Source organism: Ovis canadensis, chromosome 15 (genome assembly GCF_042477335.2).
Source record: "Ovis canadensis isolate MfBH-ARS-UI-01 breed Bighorn chromosome 15, ARS-UI_OviCan_v2, whole genome shotgun sequence".
NCBI lineage: Eukaryota > Metazoa > Chordata > Mammalia > Artiodactyla > Bovidae > Ovis > Ovis canadensis.
This window is the reverse complement of record NC_091259.1, coordinates 59,512,977-59,535,787: the sequence shown is the minus strand read 5'-3', so window position 1 is coordinate 59,535,787 and position 22,811 is coordinate 59,512,977. Positions and strand designations below refer to the sequence as shown.

General features: G+C 37.3%; 1 protein-coding gene across 3 annotated transcripts in view; it reads left to right on the top strand.

Annotated features, from left to right (window-relative positions):
* The window catches only part of FCHSD2 (FCH and double SH3 domains 2), a 238,034-nt gene that overhangs the window by 90,626 nt on the left and 124,597 nt on the right, over positions 1-22,811 (top strand). For all 3 annotated transcript variants that reach the window (XM_069552994.1, XM_069552995.1, XM_069552996.1), the window contains exon 5: positions 14,038-14,182. In XM_069552994.1, the coding sequence (XP_069409095.1) occupies positions 14,038-14,182 (145 nt within the window). The remainder of the gene's footprint in view (positions 1-14,037; positions 14,183-22,811) is intronic.

The window sequence follows — 22,811 nt, the reverse complement described above, 5'->3', positions numbered from 1 at the left end:
ATCAGGTGAACAGTGAAGGAATTCAGCCATATATACACACGTATCCATTCTCTCCCAAACCCTCCTCTCACCCACGTTGCCACATAACATTGAGTAGAGTTTCATGTGCTATACAGTGGGTCCTTGTTGGTTATCCATTATAAATATAGCAGTGTGTACATGTTCATCCCACACTCCCTAACTATCCCTTCCCCCAGAAACTGATTTGTTCTCTGAGTCTCTGTTTTTAAGTAAGTTCATTTGTATCATTTCTTTTTCAAGTCCACATAAAACAGATATCATATGATATTTTTTCTTCTCTGTCTGACTTACTTCACTCAGTATGACAATCTCTAGGTACATTTGTGTTGCTGCAAATGACATTATTTCATTCTTTTTAATGACTGAATCATATTCCATTGTATATATGTACTACATCTTCTTTATCCATTCCTCTAGATAGATATTCAGGTTGCTTCCGTGTCTTGACTAATGTAAAGAGTACTGCAGTGAACACTGAGGTGCATGTATCCATCATTCTGACTGGTATGAGGTGATACCTCATTGTAGTTTTGATTTGCATTTCTCTAATAATTAGCAGTGTTAAACATCATTTCATGTGCCTCTTGGCCATCTGTATGTTTCCTTTGGAGAAATATCTACTTAAATCTTCTGCCCATTTGTTGATAGGATTGTTTGCTTTAATGCTGTTAAGCCTCATGAGCTCTTTGTAAATTTTGGAGACTAATCCCTTGTTGGTCACATCATTTGCAAATATTTTCTCCCAATCCATACAGATATCTTTAAAGTATTTATAATTTTGTTTTTTTGCAGTTAATTTGGAACTATTTATTAGCTTTTGTACTCAAGACTGTCCTTAGTGTTGAGGGTTTCAGAGTTTGCACTCTGGTTGGAGTTAAGACTAATTATTACTCATGAAGCAATAGCAGAGAATCCAGGGTAATTAAGAACTCAGTATTGAAATGTGTGGTTTGGAATCTGAATATTTATCAGGTTACTGGGTCATAAGATAATTTCTTAACAGGGCTAGAAAACTGAAGGATATATAAGAAACCTTAACAGTATTGCTGATGTAAGTAAAGCCTGACCTAGGAAAAGGTTGCTTGCTGAACAGTAGAGAAGAACTCCAACTTATAGATAGGTTATATTCCAAGTTTGTTTGAAATTCAGGATGTGGGCTACCAAAGAAATAAGGATAAGGTTATGCCCCCAGGCTAGCTTATACAACCTAACTTTTAAAAGTATGGTAGTTCAGTTCAGTTCAGTCGCTCAGTCGTGTCCGACTCTTTGTGACCCCATGAATTGCAGCACGCCAGGCCTCCCTGTCCATCACCAACTGCCGGAGTTCACTCAGACTCACGTCCATCGAGTCAGTGATGCCATCCAGCCATCTCATCCTCTGTCGTCCCCTTCTCCTCCTGCCCCCAGTCCCTCCCAGCATCAGAGTCTTTTCTAATGAGTCAACTCTTCGCATGAGGTGGCCAAAGTACTGGAGTTTCAGCTTTAGCATCATTCCTTCTGAAGAAATCCCAGGGCTGATCTCCTTCAGAATAGACTGGTTGGATTTCCTTGCAGTCCAAAGGACTCTCAAGAGTCTTCTCCAACAGCACAGTTCAAAAGCATCAATTCTTCGGCACTCAGCTTTCTTCACAGTCCAACTCTCACATCCATACATGACCACTGGAAAAACCATAGCCTTGACTAGACAGACCTTTATTGGCAAAGTAATGTCTCTGCTTTTCAATATGCTATCTAGGTTGGTCATAACTTTTCTTCCAAGGAGTAAGCGTCTTTTAATTTCCTGGCTGCAGTCACCATCTGCAGTGATTTTGGAGCCTGGAAAAGGGAGTGGCAAACCACTTCAGTATTCTTGCCTTGAGAACCTCATGAATACTATGAAAAGGCAAAAAGATAGGACACTGAAAGGTGAACTCCCCCAGTCAGTAGGTGCCCAATATGCTACTAGAGATCAGTGGAGAAATAACTTCAGAAAGACTGAAGAGACAGAGCCAAAGCAAAAACAACACCCATTTGTGGATATGACTGGTAATGGAAGTAAAGTCTGATGCTGAAAGAGCAGTATTGCGTAGGAACCTGGAATGTTAGGTCCATGAATCAAGGCAAATTGGAAGTGGTCAAACAGGAGATGGCAAGAGTAAAGGTCGACATTTTAGGAATCAGTGAACTAAAATGGACTGGAATGGGTGAATTTAACTCAAATGACCATTATATCTACTACTGTGGGCAAGAATCCCTTAGAAGAAATGGAGTAGCCATCATAGTCAATGAAAGAGTCCAAAATGTAATACTTGGATGCAATCTCAAAAATGACAGAATGATCCCTGTTCGTTTCCAAGGCAAACCATTCAATATCATAGTAATCCAAGTCTATGCCCTGACCAGTAATGCTGAAGAAGCTGAACGGTTCTATGAAGACATACAAGATCTTCTAGAACTAACACCAAAAAAGATGTCCTTTTCATTAAAGGGGACTGGAATGCAAAAGTAGGAAGTCAAAAAACACCTGGAGTAACAGGCAAATTTGGCCTTGGAGTACAGAATGAAGCAGGGCAAAGGCTAATAGAGTTTTGCCAAGAGAATGCACTGATCATAGCAAATACCCTCTTCCAACAACAGAAGACTCTACACGTGGGCATCACCAGATGGTCAATACCAAAATCAGATTGATTATATTCTTTGCAGCCAAAGATGGAGAAGCTCTATACAGTCAGCAAAAACAAGATTCCCTGGAGAAGGGAATGGCTACCCCTTCCGGTATTCTGGCCTGGAGAATTCCATGGACAGAGGAGCCTGGAGGGCTACAGTCAATGGGGTCGCTAAGGGTCAGACACGACTGAGCGATTTCACTTTCACTTTCCTCTTTCATGCATTGGAGAAGGAAATGGCAACCCGCACCAGTGTTCTTGGTTGGAGAATCCCAGAGACGGGGCAGCCTGGTGGGCTGCCATCTACAGGGTCACACAGAGTCAGCAGCAGCAGCAGCAGCATTCTGCCTTCACCTCTGCAAAGCCTCACCTCCTAATACCATTATCACCTTTGAGGAATAGGATTTCCAGATATGAATTCTGGGGGAACACAGAGATTCAAACCATAGCAGATCTTTTCTATGTAAATATTCCTTGGAGTTCCCTCAGCTTTCTAGTGACAATTTTAAGTAATCTTATCTATTTTCCTGTCTTTAAATATTGCCTATAGCCTAGTAATGATCTGTGTTTTTATGAACTCTGCAGCTTGGGAACAGACCTCATTTTCTGTTAGGAATGTTAAATAGCTGCTTCTCTGCTTTCAGTTTCATTTGCCACAGTACCACCAACCATATATATGTCTTTGTAAAACAGGCCTACTCTCACCCCTTACTTGAAAATCTTGTATTGTTTCTCCCTTCTAATAGTATAAAATTTTTAAAGAATTATGATATCCAAAGCCGCAAGGAATCTTGACCCCAAATTACCCTTCTTTCCTCCTTTCTGGCTGTTTCTCTTTCTTTCATGCTTGGTTCCCCAGCTCTTGGGAGCTTTAAGCCGCAGCTGTATTACAGTTCTTATCACACCTCAACTGGACTAAATATCAGTCATTCCCTGCCTTTACTTCTGTTATCTAGGATGTGGGTAGTCTCCCTATCTACTACCAAGACCAACAATACGTGGACACTTATTTATTAAGCACCATACTTTCTCCTTGTATCAGTCACTATATAAGTTAATCTTATATTATGAGTTTAACTTAACAGCGTTTTCTAGAGTCTTCTTGATGTGTGATGTTGTTTTCCAAATCAAGAAAGATTTGTGATTTTGTTAATTTTTTCTTAAAAAAGGTAATAATGGTTTCACGTGCAGTTTTAAGAAATAAGACAAAGAGCACTCTGACAGTCTTCACTCAGTTTCCCCAGTGGTATTATCTTGCATAACTGTAATATAGCATCACAATTAAGAAATCAATATTGATACAATCCACCAATCTAATTCAGAATTCACCAGTTTTACATGCACTTGTTTGTATGTAGGTGGATGCATAGTAAGTTCCATGGTGTTTTATCACATATGTAGATTTATGTGACCACTGCTGCAATCAAATAAATGTGTTGGTTTGTTTCCTAATGAAAATTTTTCCTGATAAGGTTTGATCTGTTTTCTAGTGTATTAGTTATATGAGAAATAGTTTACAGCATGATTTTAGGTGGTATATGGATCAGTTTTTTTTTTTTTTTTTTTTTTTTGCCATATCATGCAGTATGTGAAATCTTAGTTCCCCAAGGAATCAAAGGCATGCCTCCTGCTTTGGGAGTGTGGGATCTTTTTTTTCCCATCAATTTTTTTCATTTGAGTTGGAGGATAATTGCTTTACAATATTGTGATGGTTTTTTGCCATACATCAACATGAATTGGCCACAGGTATACATGTGTCCCCCCATCCTGAACCCCCGTCCCACCTCCATCCCCACCCTATCCCTCTAGATTGTCCCAGAGCACTGACTCTGGGTGCCCTGCTTCATGCACTGAACTTGCACTGGTCATCTGTTTTACATATGATAATGTACATGTTTCAGTGCTGTTCTCTCAAATCATCCCATCTTTGCCTTCTACCACTGAGTCTAAAAGTCGGTTCTTTACATCTGTGTCTCCTTTGCTGCCCTGCATATAGGATCATTGGTCCTGTCCTTCTAAATTCCATATATGTGCATTAATATACAGTATTTATCTTTCTCTTTCTGACTTACTTCAGTCTGTAATAGGGGGAGTATGGAGTCTTAACCACTGGACCAGTGAGGAATCCTAGATTGATATTTTTTAATTCTACTAATTATAACTTAATTATGGCAAGTTTTATTTTTCAATTATAGTAGAATATAAATTGTAAGATGCATATATCTTAATTTAAAAGGTGAGTCATTTTAACAAAAAAAAGATAACAATGGTATAGGAGATATGAGGCACAAACTATGTAAGATATACACAAAGAACTTAGGATACCCTTTTATTAGAGTGAAGACACTTTTTTTTTTTTTACTTTTTATTTTCTTTCTGGTTGCGCTGGGTCTTCATTGATTTGCATGGGCTTTCTCTCGTTGCAGCATGCAGGACCTACTCTTCCTTGTGGTGCTCAGGTTTCTCATTGCAGTGGCTTCTCTTGTTGCGGAGCACAGGCTTCAGGTGCATGGCCCTCAGTAGTTGTGTCTTGCAGGCTCAGTTTCTGTGCAGCATGTGGAACCTTTCCAGACCAGGGATTGAACCCATATCCCCTACATCGGCAGTTGGATTCCTATCCATTGTCCCACCAGGGAAGTCCAAGACTCTTTTAAAAAATTCTTTAATAGTGTTGCTGGGACCAAGAGCAATCTTATGTCAACAGAAGAGCAGAGGTTTGGAAGCCAGACAGATCCTGGATTTGAATCTGGTCTCCATCATTCCCTCCTCTCCTTCCTCCCATAAATACATATTGAGTGAGTGCCTGCTATGCCAGACCCTGTTCTATGTGCTGAGGATACTAGAGTGAATAAGACAAAGCTTCTGCTTTGTAAAAGTAAAAATAAAATCAGAGTGTCTTCACTCTAATAACATTGAACATTGAAATCGCTCAGTTGTGTCCGACTCTTTGCAACCCCGTGGACTGTAGCCTACCAGGCTCCTCTGTCCATGGAATTTTCCAGGCGAGAGTACTGGAGTGGGTTGCCATTTCCTTCTCCAGGAGATCTTCCTAACCCAGGGATCGAACCCAGGTCTCCCACATTGTAGGCAAATGCTTTACCGTCTGAGCCACCAGGGAAGTCTCTAATAAAGAGGTATCCTAAGTTCTTCGTGTATATCTTACACAGTTTGTGCCTTATATCTCCTGTACCATTGTTATCTTTTTTTGTTAAAATGACTCATCTTTTAAATTAAAAATATAAGCAAGGTGAAAAGACAGCCTCCTGAATGGGAGAAAATAATAGCAAATGAAGCAACTGACAAACAACTAATCTCAAAAATATACAAGCAACTTATGCAGCTCAATTCCAGAAAAATAAACGACCCAATCAAAAAATGGGCCAAAGAACTAAATAGACATTTCTCCAAAGAAGACATACGAATGGCTAACAAACACATGAAAAGATGCTCAACATCACTCATTATTAGAGAAATGCAAATCAAAACCACAGTGAGGTACCACTTCACACCAGTCAGAATGGCTGCGATCCAAAAATCTGCAAGCAATAAATGCTGGAGAGGGTGTGGAGAAAAGGGAACCCTCCTACACTGTTGGTGGGAATGCAAACTAGTACAGCCACTATGGAGAACAGTGTGGAGATTCCTTAAAAAATTGCAAATAGAACTACCTTATGACCCAGCAATCCCACTGCTGGGCATACACACCAAGGAAACCAGAATGGAAAGAGACACATGCACCCCAATGTTCATCGCAGCACTGTTTATAATAGCCAGGACATGGAAACAACCTAGATGTCCATCAGCAGATGAATGGATAAGAAAGCTGTGGTACATATACATAATGGAGTATTACTCAGCCGTTAAAAAGAATTCATTTGAATCAGTTCTGATGAGATGGATGAAACTGGAGCCGATTATACAGAGTGAAGTAAGCCAGAAAGAAAAACACCAATACAGTATACTAACACATATATATGGAATTTAGAAAGATGGCAGTGACGACCCTGTATGCAAGACAGGAAAAAAGACACAGATGTGTATAACGGACTTTTGGACTCAGAGGGAGAGGGAGAGGGTGGGATGATTTGGGAGAATGGCATTCTAACATGTATACTATCATGTATACATGAATTGAATCGCCAGTCTATGTCTGACGCAGGATACAGCATGCTTGGGGCTGGTGCATGGGGATGACCCAGAGAGATGTTATGGGGAGGGAGGTGGGAGGGGGGTTCATGTTTGGGAACGCATGTAAGAATTAAAGATTTTAAAATAAATAAAAAACTAAAAAAAAAATCATACATCATGACCAAGTGGGCTTTAAAAATAAATAAATAAATAAAATAAATTATATATATATATATCTTACAATTCATATTCTATTCTAATTGATAAATAAAAGCCTTCATTCTAGTGAAAGACACGACAATAAGCATATGAGTAATTAAACATTATGTCACTCTGCGATAAGGATAGTAAGCATAGTAAGAAGAATACAGTACTGAGAAGTGCTGGGCACTGCAGTGGCTATACTGTGTGGAGCGTAGCCTTCAGGAAGATAGGAGCAGAATCAGAGGGAGGTCATTTAGGCCGTTCTAGTAATCCAGGTATAGGGCAGTGGTGGCTGAACCCAGGGTAGTAGCAGTGGGTAGACAGAGATAGACAGTAATCAGTTTCCTTTATATTTTAAAAATCTAGTGAACAGTATTTCTTGGTGGATCAGGTGTGGAATATGAGGGGAAAAAAAGAATCAGTGATGACTCTAGTGGTTTTGGCTTGAACACCTAGAAGGTTTGAGTAGCTGTCAGTGAGGTGAAATAGATTAATAGGACATTTTAGGGAAATCAAGAATTTGGTTTCAGACATTAAGTTTTAAGATACTTACTAAATATCCAAGTCAGATATGTTAAACAGGCAACTGAGTGGTTACAGAAGATGTCTGAATTAGAAATTCAGGAATAGTCAGCATATTGACAGTCTTTAAAGCCATGAGACTGCATGAGCTTATCTAAGAGACTGTATGGTTATGGGAGAGAAGAAGCTGACTGTGGGGACACTCCAGCATTTGCAGGGCAAAGAGATTGAAAGGAACCAGCAAAGGAAACGAATCTGTGGCTAGTGAGATAAAAGTAGACCAAGAGAGAGTAGTAATCCGGAAGCCAAGTGAAGAAAACATTTTAAGAAGGATAAATTAGGTCAGTACGGCTGGTAGGCTGAATAATAGGCCTAAACTTGAGTTGACTTTTGGATTAGCCCACAGGGAGATCTTTGATGACTTTGACAAGTAATTTCAGAATGGTGAATGTTCAAGCCTTATTTGAATTGAATCAAGAGTGACCAGGAAAAGAAACAGAAGTAGTAATTTCAGACATTTCTTTCGAGGAGCTTTGCTGTTAAAGAAAACAGACATTGGGGTGATAGCTAGAGAGAAATGGAAGGGTTGATGGAAGATTTATTTGTTTATTTTTAAGATGGGAGATATTATATGAATATGATCCATTGGAAAGGAAAAAGTTAATATTGTAGGAGAAAGCACAACTGCTGAATTGCTATTCTTGAGTTCAGTTCAGTTCAGTCACTCAGTCGTCCAACTCTTTGCGACGCCATGAACCACAGCATGCCAGGTCTCCCTTCCCATCACCAACTCCCAGAGTTTACTCAAACTCATGTCTATTGTGTCGGTGATGCCATCCAACCATCTCATCTTCTGTCATCCCTTTTCCTCCCGCCTTCAATATTTCCCAGCATCAGTGTCTTTTCAAATGAGTCAGTTTTTCGCATCAGGTGGCCAGAGTATTGGAGTTTCAGCTTCAGCATCAGTCTTTCCAATGAATATTCAGGACTGATTTCTTTAAGGATGGACTGATTGGATCTCTTTGCAGTCCAAGGGACTCTCAAGAGTCTTCTCAAGTGCCACAGTTCAAAAGCATCAATTCTTTGGTGTGCAGCTTTCTTTATTATTTTTTTTTCTATTAGTATTTGTTTATTTTTTTCTTTATGAGTATTAACATTTTATTTTATTTATTTTTTTTTTAAATTTTAAAATCTTGCAGCTTTCTTTAGAGTCCAACTCTCACATCCATACATGACTACTGGAAAAACTATAGCTTTGACTAGATGGACCTTTGTTGGCAAAATAATGTCTCTGCTTTTTAATATGCTGTCTAGGTTGGTCATAACTTTCCTTCCAAGGAGTAAACATCTTTTAATTTCATTGCTGCAGTCACCATCTGCAGTGATTTTGGAGCACCCCCCCCCCCAAAAAAAAAAAGTCTGTCACAGTTTCCATTGCTTCCCCATCTACTTGCCATGAAGTGATGGGACCGGATGCCATGATCTTAGTTTTCTGAATGTTGAGCTTAAGCCAACTTTTTCACTCTCCTCTTTCACTTTCATCAAGAGGCTCTTTAGTTCTTCTTCACTTTCTTCCATAAGGGTGGTGTTATCTGCATATCTGAGGTTATTGATATTTTTCCTGGAAATCTTGATTCCAGCTTGTACTTTATCCAGCCCACCGTTTCTCATGATGTACTTTGCATGTAAGTGAAATAAGCAGGGTGACAATATACAGCCTTGACATACTCCTTTTCCTATTTGGAACCAGTCTGTTGTTTCATGTCTAGTTCTAACTGTTACTTCCTGACCTGCATACAGATTTCTCAGGAGGCAGGTCAGGTCATGTGATATTCCCATCTCTTTCAGAATTTTCCACAGTTTATTGTGATTCACAGTCAAAAGCTTTGGCATAGTCAATAAAGCAGAAATAGATGTTTTTGTGGAACTCTCTTGCTTTTTTGATGATCCAGCTAATGTTGGCAATTTGATCTCAGGTTTCTCTACCTTTTCTAAAACCAGCTTGAACATCTGGAAGTTCACGGTTCACGTAGTTTTGAAGCCTGGCTTGGAGAATTTTGAGCATTACTTTACTAGTGTGTGAAATGAGTGCAATTGTGCAGTAGTTTGAGCATTCTTGGATTCCCTGGTGGCTCAGACGTAAAGCATCTGCCTGCAGTGCGGGAGACCTGGGTTTGATCCCCAAGTTGGGAAGATCCCCTGGAGAGGGAAATGGCAGCCCACTCCAGTACTCTTGCCTAGAAAGTTCCATGGATGGAGGAGCCTGGTGGGCTACAGTCCATGGGATCACAAAGAGTCGGACACGACTGAGCGACTTCACTTTCACTTTGAGCGTTCTTTGGGACTGGAATGAAAACTGACCTTTTCCAGTCCTGTGGCCACTGCTGACTTTTCCAAATTTACTGCCATACTGAGTGCAGCACTTTCACAGCCTCATCTTTTAGGATTTGAAATAGCTCAACTGGAATTCCATCACCTCCACTAGCTTTGTTCATAGTGATGCTTTCTAAGGCCCACTTGACTTCACATTCCAGGATGTCTGGCTCTAGGTGAGTAATCACACCATCGTGATTATCTGGGTCATGAAGATCTTTTTTGTACAGTTCTTCTGTGTATTCTTGCCACCTCTTTGTATCTTCTTCTGTTATCCATACCATTTCTGTCCTTTATTGAGCCCATCTTTGCATGAAATATTTCCTTGTTATCTCTGATTTTCTTGAAGAGATCTCTAGTCTTTCCCATTCTATAGTTTTCCTCTATTTCTTTGCAGTGATCACTGAGGAAGGCTTTCTTATCTCTCCTTGCTATTTTTCGGTACTCTGCATTCAAATGGGTTTATCTTTCCTTTTCTCCTTTGATTTTTGCTTCTCTTCTTTTCACAGCTATTTGTAAGGCCTGCTCAGACAGGAAGTCTTGAGCTAGAGGTTATATAATGTATAGATGTGAAAGATTGGCCTTCAGAGCATAAGTCATTTTTGGAGTAAAAAGAAGGAAAACAGTATATGAGTGCAAAGGCAGGGAAAGAGGGAGATGTGGAGGGAGCATTGTCTTCATGCTTCATTACCAGCTGACAAGTGTGGTCACATTAGAGGTTTGAGATGAGAGGGAAATGTAGGAAATAGTTATAAGAGTAAGCAGACGGGATTTCCCTGGTGGTCCAGTGGCTAAGGCTCCATGCTCCCAATGCAGGGGGCCAGGGGTTCAATCCCTGGTCAGGGAAGTCAATCCCACATGCTGCAACTAAGACCCAACATGGTCAAAGAAATAAATAAAAACAGATATTAAAAAAAAAAAAAAGAGTAAGCAGAAAAGTAAATTAGGGGAATATAGTAGGATTGCTGAGTAACACGGGCTTCCCTGATAGCTCAGTTGGTAAAGAATCCGCCTGCAGTGTGATTCCCCAGTTTGATTCCTGGGTTGGGAAGATCCCTTGGAGAAGGGTAACACTAAGGTTTATTTGACATCAATTTAAAGTGAGAGTAGGTAGCATGATTATTTTCTCCAGCAGTGTTCTGTTGCATGGACATTGGTATGGTGTAAACAGAATTTTGGGTTTAACCAAGTTTGGAAATTGTAAATTATAATGATGGAAAGAAAGTGAGGCAGAGGTAATAGGGTGTACATTAGAGAGTGATAATATTGGAAATCTAGGCTGGATAATGGGAGCCATAAAGGGAGATTATGAGAAGGGCGTAAAAGAGAATGGAAAGGAGGCAGGATGAAATGGCTTGTGGGCTCTGATTGGGTTGAGTAATTGTTGAAGTGAGAATCCTAAAGGGAGTGAGGAGAAGCAAGAGGCATTGGTCAGAGATTAGATGATTAAATTGGTATCAGAGTAGAGGGGTTAAAGTAAATTTAAAAAGTTAAATCGCTCTCTTAGTCATGTCCCGCTCTTTGTTACCCCGTGGAGACTCCTCCGTCCATGGGATTCTCCAGGCAGGAATACTGGAGTGGGTTGCCACTTCCTTCTCCAGGGGATCTTCCCAACCCAGCGATCGAACCCAGGTCTCCCACCTTGCAGGCAGACGCTTTAACCTCTGAGCCACTACTCATATAGAGTAGAGGGGTGGTTATTGATAATGGCAAAGTCTAGGTTATGACCATGAGAGTACTAGTTCCTGGTGAATCACCATGGAAAAATTTCTCAGCTTCTCCAAGCCTTACTTTTTCCTCTCTGCAAAATGGGGATAATGCCTGTCTTACAAGGTTGTCCTAAGGATTAAATGATGTAGTACATGTAAAATACATGACACAGTGCCTAGCATGTGATAGGTTCTTCAGAGAATTTCCTTGCTTTCTTTTATAACTTTGAGTCTAATTTCCTCAACTGAGCAGAATAGTAAAATACTGTAAATGCCCGATACCTTTCCTTACGTTTCAAAATTTTATATATGAAGCCTAGTGAAATGAAATTTTTAGGAACTCACTCTACAACCCATTATTATTTTTTCAATTGAAATGAGAAACACCACTGTCATTGAAACTACCACTATTATGTTAAGAAGAAGCTCTTCTACAAAGTACTTCTGTAGTATTTCTTCTACAATTCTGTGACTGTTACTATTTATTCATTTAAAAGAATCCGTGTGACAAGAATTTTCACATTATTTGCATTTATTTTTCCATTTGCCAGTAGAGGAAATGAAAGCGTAGTGAGATGTGTTACAGAAGATTCTGTTGGTTAAACTAGAACTGGAACCCAGATCTTCTCACTAACTGGTAACCGAATTTCAGGCAATTCATGGTGTTCCACTGTTGAAAATGTTTGCCTGCTATTTATTTGTCTGCTAATCTCTGAAGATCTCTTTTTAAACTCTATAATGAAAGGATTTTTCTGTTTATTTTACAGTCCTTATGATTTATACATTCATCCATCCATTCATTGTTTTCATTCAATACATACTTATAATAACCTTTCTAATTATTAGGCCATGTGCTAGGCCATAGAAATACAATTGTGAGAAAGACATACACCCCTCCCTTCAGGAAATTTTTTCTATAGTGAGACAGACAAACGTTAACAATTACATAAAGATACTTATAATTGAAGGAAAAGTGCCAGAACCATGTGAACCGACCATGTGAACCATGTGAACAGGGAGGGATTTGATTGAGTCTGTGTATTGGCTTGGTGGTGATCATGAGACTTCCCTGTAAGTGTCAGTCACTCAGTCGTGTCCGACTCTTTGTGACCCCACGGCCTGAAGCCCACCAGGCTCCTCTGTCCATGGAATTTTCCAGCAAGAATACTGGAGTGGGTTGCCATTCCCTTCTCCAGGGTGACTTCCCTGAGGAAGTTCCATTTAAGCTGAGATTTGAAGGATGAGCAGCAGTCAGTTAGATGGAGGGGTAAAAGGAAGAAGGGGCAAGCGTGGATGAAGGAATTCTTTCTTCCCTATTCCCCTCATCTCCTAAGATTTCTTTTCTTGCGTCTAATGGATTTCCTGCTACAGAACATGGTCCCATATACTGCTGTAGTAGGAAATCCATTAGATGCAAGAAATCTTAGGAGATGAATATTATATCAGTACAATATCTCTTTTTAGCAAAGTACCACTTATTGTTATAAGTTATAAAATATGTTTATAGCTAGTATAGGATCATGTTGGGACTGAGGCATTTAGGAAAGCAGAAGAGAAGGTTTGAAAAGGAAATTGACTACAGAAAACAAAGGATGAATAATTCTTTGATTTTATCAAAAGATTGCTGTGAGCACATTTATCAAGCAAAGGTGATGGAACTTGGTTGGAATGACTCCCAAGCTGCAGTGAGATGCTGGCTCTAACTTCCCGATGCAGGGATTGAACCCGGGTCTCCTGCACTGCAGGCAGACGCTTTACCCTCTGAGCCACCAGGGAAGCCACCCTAAGTGTTACTACAACAGTGAAACAGATGTAGAGCAATAATACCATAGACTTCTTTTGTCTAACAAATAGACTTCTCAAGAACATAAGCAATTGTTCATTTTTCTTCCAGTCACATCCATTTATGTAAGAGAGCAATATAATATAGTTGAAAGAAAAGGTACTTTAGAGGTATTTGTCTGTATCTCAGTACTGCCACATTCTTGTGTAAGCTAGGGTGATCTTCTAAATCTGAGCCTCAGTTACCTCATCTCTAAAATCAGGAAAATACCTTAATGGAATAATGAAATTTGGTATGCATAATGACAGTCCTGAAACAGTGAAAGGCCTGGAAAGTCTGAATTATCCACTAATTTTTTATAGTGTTAGCTTTGTCTAGAATTGTAATCCTTGTATCACTTTACTCCAGTATCAAGAATAGCTAATGAATCAAAACAGCCCATTGTCAGGCTATAGAGAAATAGAGTGTATTCCATGTTTCTACTTGTTATGTATACTAAAAAATTGCTACTACTATGAACCAATATAAATACACTTTAAACTCTAAAGAATGTATTAATTCTGTTTGTCGGTGCTAGCCAGAGAGCAGAAGGTTAGGCAACTTATTCTTCCATTTCTCTGCCTAATACTTTTCTGTCCCTCTTTGAATTTAGGAGCATGTATCCTGTTTGGAAATCTTTTCTCGAGGGAACAATGCAGGTAGCCCAGTCTCGGATCAATATATGTGAAAACTATAAAAACTTCATTTCCGAGCCTGCAAGGACAGTGAGAAGCCTAAAAGAACAGCAACTAAAAAGGGTATTGTTTCTATTTATTCTTTTCCTTTAATATCTCATTACTACATTTATAATCTGTAAGATTATGTTCAGTTGCATTTTACACTTTGAGTTTTTCTCTATAGTCCAAATGTTTCTGATTTTAACATAGACTTTCTGATTTCAACATGTTCCCTTTGGCTACTGTATTTTATTAATTGACAAAGGTGAGTGTGATATGAATCTGAAAGCTCAGTAAACATTTCTTACAAATATCACTTTTCAGTTTATCTCAAGGAAGTAGACCTACTTAGATTGGTGTATATTAAAACAATTACAATATTATTAATCCCACTAAGTCTTAAGAAAATCTTAGTTTCAGTTTGATCCAGTTTACATAATAATTTAAAGGAAGTTGACACATCTTGACCATATATCGCAAACTTATTACCAAATTTGGGTTACTCTAAGGTTTAATTATATGAACTACATAAAAGTTTTAAAATGATTATGCAGAGTTTTAAAATTCATGGAAAGAATAATGTGATTTTTATGAAAAGCTTGTGATTGAAAGTAGATAACTGAATTATATCCTCTTAGGAAATAGTTACAAGATTAGAGATTATGATGCCTATAAAGTATTTAAATGTTTTTTATGGAAGTATTAATACTTTAAAAATTATTAAAGTAATTATTTAAGGAAATAATATTTCACAAGCCATTGTTTTGGTTCTAATTGTCTTTCGGATTTTCACTAATTTTTACAAACAAAAACTAAATAAACTAATCTTCCATGTTTGCCAAAGATGATTTTAGTAGCACAAAATCAATGTTATTAATAAATATATCTCTTTCAAGTGCTCACGTAGTATCAGTGGGTTTTTAACATATTTCTATAAGAATGCCTCTGCTCAAAATTCTCTTTCAAAATTTTCTTTCAAAACAATACATGACCACTGACCGAACAAAGTTTTCAATTGGAAGAAAAAATGGTTTTTTGTGTGTGTGTGTGTGTATCCATCAGTGCATGCAGAGAAAGAGTGGGAGACAGAGGTAAAGAACTGATCCAACTCCTTCCTAACTGGGAGGAAATATGATGTTTCAAATAGCCAATTCATTCACCAAATCTAATTGAATTATTGGAAGTTCTACATTTCTTAATATCAGAATATTTTGAAAGAGTTAACCGATTTGTGCTCTTCTATGATCTGAATTTCACTTAACATACCTGGGCAAAGAATGTTTGGTGAGGTTTGACAAGTCCACTTATCTGTGAATTAACTTATAGCCAGTAATAATGGTGCTTATGTTTTATCTAAGCAGCTGTTGAACACTAAATATATTTTGAGCATTTGAGGAGGGAATGGCAACCCACTCCAGTATTCTTGCCTAGAGAATACAACGGACAGAGGAGCCTGGCAGGCTACAGTTCATAGATCACAAAGAGTTGAACACAACTGAAGCAAGTTACACACACACCATATATTGAGCATACCTATCAGAACTCTGAAATTATAGATGGCAGAAACGTGCTTCAAACTGACTTAAACCAAGAAGAGAATATATAACTAAAAATTTCGGCATGGATGGAATCCAGGCAGGAGTGGATCCAGGAGCTCAAATGATGGCATTAGAATTCATGTTTCTTCCCATCCATTAGCTCTGCTTTCCCAGTGGCTTCATTCTTCAGCAACTCTCCCCACATTGTGCCGCCCCGACATGCCAGATTTACAAATATCAGAGCTAGCAATTCCACATATTCCACTTTCCCCAAAGTTCTAACAAAACTATCAGAATTGAGGCTCATTGATTTGTCTTGAGTTACAGAGGTTACAGTCCTCATGCAAACACAGTGGACTAAAAATGGGAAAAGATGATTCTCCAAAGGAAAATTGAGATGGATTCCCAATGGAGCAAGAAAAGCAACACATGGCCACAAATACTGACTTCTCCAATTGTACTTCCCAAACTTTACAACAAATTGACTCCACATAGGATCAAAAATAATCTGTTTTTCATTCTGTACTCCAACCCTTTCTCAGTACTTTCTTTTTTTTTTTTTTAGCCTCCTTTTGGATTAATCTTGTATTTTTCTTTTAGTGTGATGAGAACACTTAACATGAGATCTACCCTCTTAACAGATTTTTAAAGTGTGCAATACAGTATTGTTATCTGCAAGCACAATATTGTACAGACAGTCTCTAGAACTTACTCATTTTGTATAACTGAAATTTTTTATGTTTGATTATTTAATGTATTTCATGTAAGTGGAATCATGCAGTCTTTGTTCTTATGTGACTGACTTATTTCACTTGGCATAATGTCTTCTAGTTTCAACCATGTTGTTGCATGGATGCATGCATGGAACATCCTCTTTTAAGGCTGAATAATATTCTTCTGTATTATATACCATATTTTTTAATACATTCATGCATTTATCCACATTTTGGTTATTTCCATATTTTGACTTTTGTGAATAGTGCTGCAGTAAACATGGGAATACTAATATTCTTTGAGATCCTGATTTCACTTCTTTTGAATAAATACCTAGAAGTAGAATTGCTAGATAATGTATGATAGTTATAGTTTTAATTTTTTGAGGAATCGCCATACTTTTTTCCATCAAGAGCTGCACCACTTTGCATTCTCACCAACAGTGCACATGGGTTCCAGTTCCCCCCCAACCTTGCCAATACTTGTTGTCATTTGTTTTTTTTGGTAATAACCATCCTAACAGGTATGAGGTGATATCTCATTGTGGTTTTGATTTGTAGTTTCCCTGGTGATTAATGACACTGAGCAGTCTTACACTTTTTATTATCAAAATTTCCTTCACTATTAGCTTTTTAATTTTATAATCTTGTTATTCTTTTAGTAATTACTTTGGAGATTCCAATATGCTTTTTTGACATACTATAATTTACCATAAATTGATACCTTTACTGGTCTTCAAACTTTAAGTCTATTGTGAATTAGTATTTTGCCACCTCTTAAACAATGTAAAAATGTTTTAATAACATAATTCCATTTACCTCCCTGTTAGGACTTGTTTGCTATTAGACCTTTTGTCTCTGTCCATGTCTTTTGTACTTTATCTGCACTTTCTTTATTAATGTGATTTTTTTCTGCACTTCAGTCTGAATATTTTCAACTGTTATCTTCCAGTTGATTAACACTGTGTTCTGCTATTTACCTTTTTCTTTCTGTGTGTTTTTATAGATTGATTGAAGTAGAGTTGATTTACAATACTGTGTTATTTTCAGGTATACAGTAAAGTGATTCAGTTTTATATATTTTTCAGATCATAGTCCAGTATAAGTTATTTTAAGATATTAAATATAGGTCCCTATGCTATACAGTAAATCCTTGTTACTTAACCTGTTTTATTCATAGTAGTCTGTATCTGTTAATCCCATACTAATTGATCCCTCCTCTCCTGCTTTTTCTCTTTGATAATATAAGTATGTTATATGTGTCTGTGAGTCTGTTTGTACCTAGATTCATCTGTATTTTTTGGATTCCACATATAAGTGATATCATATAATATTTGTTTTTGTCTTACTTTCTTCATTTAGTATGATATTCGGTAGGTCCATCCATGTTGCTGCAAATAGCAAAACTTTGTTCTTTTTATGCCTAAATAATAGTCTAGTGTGTGTGTGTATTGTGTATGCCACATCTTTAAATTTTTTTTGAGTATCGTTGATTTATAATGTTGTCTTAGTTTCTGCTGTAGTGCAGTTATATATACACTTACATCCACTCTTTTTTAGATTCTATTTCTGTATAGGTAGTTATAGAGTATTGACTAGAGTTCCCTGTATATGTTACATCTTCTTTATACAATTATCTCTCGATGGGCACTTGGGTTGTTTTCATTTCTTGACTATTCTGCTATTCCTAATCTGCTTTTAAAATTTATCTTTTGGAATCTCAGTGTATTTTTCAGTTCTAGAATTTTTTATTTTTTAAAAAATGGAGTCCATGTTTCTGATGCAATTCTTCATGTTTTTTCTTTCTCCTGTTTAATGTATTACTCCTAATCTCTGTTTCATAGTTCCACTGTCTGAACACTATAGGTCTCTTTTTATCATTAACTGTTTTTTTTGTTTGTTTGCTTGTTTTTGGTTATTTGGGTCTACTGCTTTTGTAAGCCTCATGGCGCTAGATATTGTGGATATTGTAGATGCTCTGGAAGATGTTTTCTGTTTCCAAAGAGAGTTAAGTGTTTTAGCAGGCAGATAGAATACTATTTAATCACTTTGATTCTGTTACGGTCTAGCGTTAGACTTTTTAGGCTTGTCTGTTTCACTTTTGTCCTTACTTCTGGGGTCCTACCTGAAAGTATGGGATATTTACCAAAGCCTTTCTGTTTTGACAAGACTTGAACTCCAGCCTTTGTCTTCTCAACATCATGTAGCTGCTCTGCTCCCTCTGTTCATTGCTCAGTTCATTAGCCTTTTAGCTACTGTTCTTTCCTGAATTTCTTGGAGCTTCATTCCACACATGCCATTTAGAAGTCAAACTGATGACTTGGGGAAATTGCATACAGATTTTATGACTTGCTTCTCTGTAGTACCCTTCTTCCCAGATTGAGTCTCTCAAGTTCCTACTCTTTTGGCACCCTCAAACTCCAACCTCTGTTTCCACAGCCTAGTTAAAACAAACAAACAAACAAACAAACCCACTTTCTGTTTATATTCTACTTCTCTGTACCGTGATTCAAAAATTGCCATAAGGAAAAAAGTCAAGGTGAATGTAGAGCTTACCTAGCTGTGCTTCTCTTCTTCCAGATATTAAGTCCCTTAAGTCCAGTGTGTATTGCTGTTCTTTAATTCTAGCTATTTCTAAAAGTCTCTGTTGTCTAACTTTTACAGTTAATAGGCTAGAAGAGGATAGTTTAAACCAAATTGTTCATGATCAAAACCAATTTGACTTAAAATTCTCCGTCTGTAATATCTTTTTAATTCAAATATAGTTGATTTGTAGTATTAAATTAGTTTGAGTTGAATAATATAATGGTTTAAAATATTTATAGATTATACTTCATTTATAGTTACTGTATAGTACTGGATATATTCTTCGTGCTGCCCAATATATTCATGTATCTTGTCTCTTGCCCCTCTCCCCTTACCTCACTCCACTGGTCTCCACTGGTCACCACTGGTCTGTTCTTTATATATATGAGTCCTCTTCTTCTTTGTTGTATTCACCACTTTATTTTTTAAATTCCACATATAAGTATTAAGGTACACTGTTTGGCTTTCTCTGACTTATTTCACTAAGCATAATACCCTCTAAATCCATCCATATTGTTGCAAATGGCAAATTTTTGTTCTTTTTTTATGACTGAGTAGTATTCCTTTGTGTGAGTTATATATAATACCATATCTTCTTTACCCATTCATCTGTTGATGGACACTTAGATTACTTCCAAATCCTGGCAATTGTAAATAATGCTGCTATGAACACTGAAGTGCATGTATCTTTTTAAATTAGTGTTTTCATTTTCTATGGGTATATTGCCAGGAGTAGATTATTGTATCGTATGGTAGTTCTGAGTTTTTTTAAGGAAGCTTCATACTGTTTGCCACAGTGGCTGCCCTGATTTATATTCCCACCAACAGAGTACCAAGGTTCCCTTTTTTTTCCACATCCTTGCCAGCGTTTGTTATTTGTGGTCTTTTTGATGATAGTCATTCTGATAGGTGTGAAGTCATACCTCACTGTAGTTTTGATTTGTATTTTTCTGATGACTAGTGATGTTGAGCATCTTTTCATGTGACTGTTGGCCATCTGTATATCTTCTTTGGAAAATTGTCTGTTCAGGTCTTCTGCCCATTTTTTAATCAGGTTTTTTTAAAAATATCAAATTGTTTGAACTGTTTATATATTTGAATGTTAACCTCTCTGTAACATTTTAATGTTCATGTTCTTTTTAAAAATTTTCTGTTTTGTCAATTTTATTTATTATTTAAATAGTTTTATAGAAAAATAACTTCTTCACCTCAGTAGACTATGTTTCCTACTCCTTTACCTTCTTAGTTTCTATAGTAGTTGTAATTAATACATGGATATTATTTTTAGAGTATTCTGTTTTTTTTGCATTCTCTATTTCCTAATTTATTGTTAATGTTTCTATACAAGCTTTATGTTTATTATATTTTACTTCTGAATACATCTTTCATTTATTCTGCTTTGTTTAATCATTCCTCTGTTTTATTACCACTAAGATAATAAAAATTAAAATTTTTTAAAGTTATTTTCTTAGGATGAATTTCCAGGACATGAGTAGTAAGCCAGAGAACCTTCAAGTTGTTAGCAGGTCTATCTATCCTAGTATCTGTGTCATACTCAGGAATCATACTTTTAATTTCTTCAATAGAATTCTGAATTATAATATCCACATTTTTCATTTGGTATGGTCACTTAGCTCTAATGTAAACTTATTCATGTCTCTGCTCAGTGCTAATACATCTTAGGAAAAAGTTGGACATATATCACATCAAGGCTTTTCTCAGCTTCTTTTTAAGTATATAACCTAATCCTCCTCAGAAAATTGGATTTCTACAGATAAAAAATTTTTTTATTTTAAAAGTTGGAAAGGAAATCTTATTCTTTTGCAAATTAAGTTTGATGACCTTTATTTAATAAATATTTTTGATATTTTGCTGTGTGCAGGCATTTTCCTTTGAAGAAGAACCCAAATTACTCTCACTTGAAAGAGTTCACTTGGGTGGTGGAAAACACTTGGTTGTTATTTTAATGAATGCTAGGGAAGAAAGGGTCACAAGAGATCTCTTCATTGTGCACACAGGCCCTCTAACACTGTTTTATAAACTATCTTATACACTTATGTAAAGAGAAAAAGCAAGTAGGATAGACCCAACTAGAGTTTAATGAGATTTTTGAGAAGTCCTTTTAAAAATATGAATAACACAAAATTCATCTAATATTGTGGCACATATAGAATGTAATTTAATTAATAACCTTTTATAGGTGGAAATTAATTAAGTAATATTTATGAGATATTTGGTTACCTGAGAGTAAGGAGAGATGTCTTTTCCTTCAAAGGGTAGGGAAATAAGGAGTGAGTGGCTCTGTGTGTGTGTGTGTGTGTGTGTGTGTGTGTGTATGCATGTGCTTATGTGTATGTGCTCATGTACCCATGGTGTTCACTCTGTGTGAATATTCCAAGATTCTATCCACATGGCTTGCAATCCTCAGGAAAACCTTTGACCTACTGTGTTTCATTTCCTCTCAAAATATTCAAATTAGCAGACCTTTTCAGTGCTGTGTATCACCATGGGACTCTTGGGCTTCCCTTCATTGAATAGTTTTTCTGAGGCCAAGTTTCATTGTTTTGATTGTACATTTTGGATATAGACCTTACACCTGACTCTTCTTTTAAATAATCCATCCCCTTTGCCCATTAAACACAGCTGTATTTTTTCAGGCTCTGCTCCACTTCCTGACTGTTAATATCTAATTGCAGCCATGGAGCATTCTCTTAGCTCTTCACACATGCAAGCATGGCATTATTGGGATGCTTAGCACTATTCTATGGGAGTGTCAGGTTGTCGTGAAGGAAGAAAGAGGTGTTTTTGTTTTGTTCTACCCTTTATTCATAGCCTGACACTTATTACGTGCTCAATAAATGTACCCATAGGGAACCTTTCCAGTCTCTCTCTTCCTGTAGAGTAGGCCCTTTCTTAACACCTAAGTTACTGAGAAACTCTAGCCTGTGTGTTAGACGTTTAAGTTTAAATTTGTTTGTGCTTTACCCTTGCTCTTCTAACGTTCTTGTTCTGCTCTACACTGTTCATCCTGGCACAGTAGTCTCTTACCAGTGTCTCTTCCTGCTTTGCTGAGTTTCTTCAGTCTCTACCGTATATTGACAGTGTTATTCCAGGCTCAGAAGTTTTTCAATGGAGGCTGCCCTGAATTGACCTCAGACTGGTGAAACTGGGGAAACTGGCCTCAAACTCTTTCCAACTGGGGAAAAAAATTCCACTTTGGACATCCAGAAGGGTCCCAAAGCAGTGTTACTTGGGCCCCATTGTGTTATAAGAGTTATTCATTAAATGTTTCTTTGACTTACGATGTCTGTCCCTTCTCCTAGAATCTGTATGTGTATCCAAAGAGTTGAATTTGGGATAGTTTTGAGTAATAATTGTTATGTGGTACCCAGGTTTCTTAGTTCTATCCTTCATCTTGGACTTACCATGTTAAACTTCTCAGATTTCACTATTCCTTCATTCACTTCTGAGATGAATCCTTCAGTATCCTTTGTGCCTAAGTTCCCCAAACATATAGGTAGGAGACTTTATTAATATTATGAAGATTACGGAATTACTTTAATCTTTTGCCTTTATTGCTCTGCTCCAACACTGAGAGCATTTTCTTTGTTGCTCTTCTTATGCCCTAGTCAGTTATCAGCAGCACTCAGAGGTTATTTCTCAAAGCAGAGTTATTAGGCAAAATGTGACACTATTCCATACAGTACTTGAAATGGGAGTACCAGCTGTTCACTGGATTTTAATTTGCAATTTGAAGGGTTCTAAACGTGCTGATTCTTCTCCTGGGTTTCCAACCTGAGGGCATAGTGCATAGTTCTTAGGACACACTCATTTTTTGTAAGCCTAAAGACTAAAGTCATAATAACTGCACTT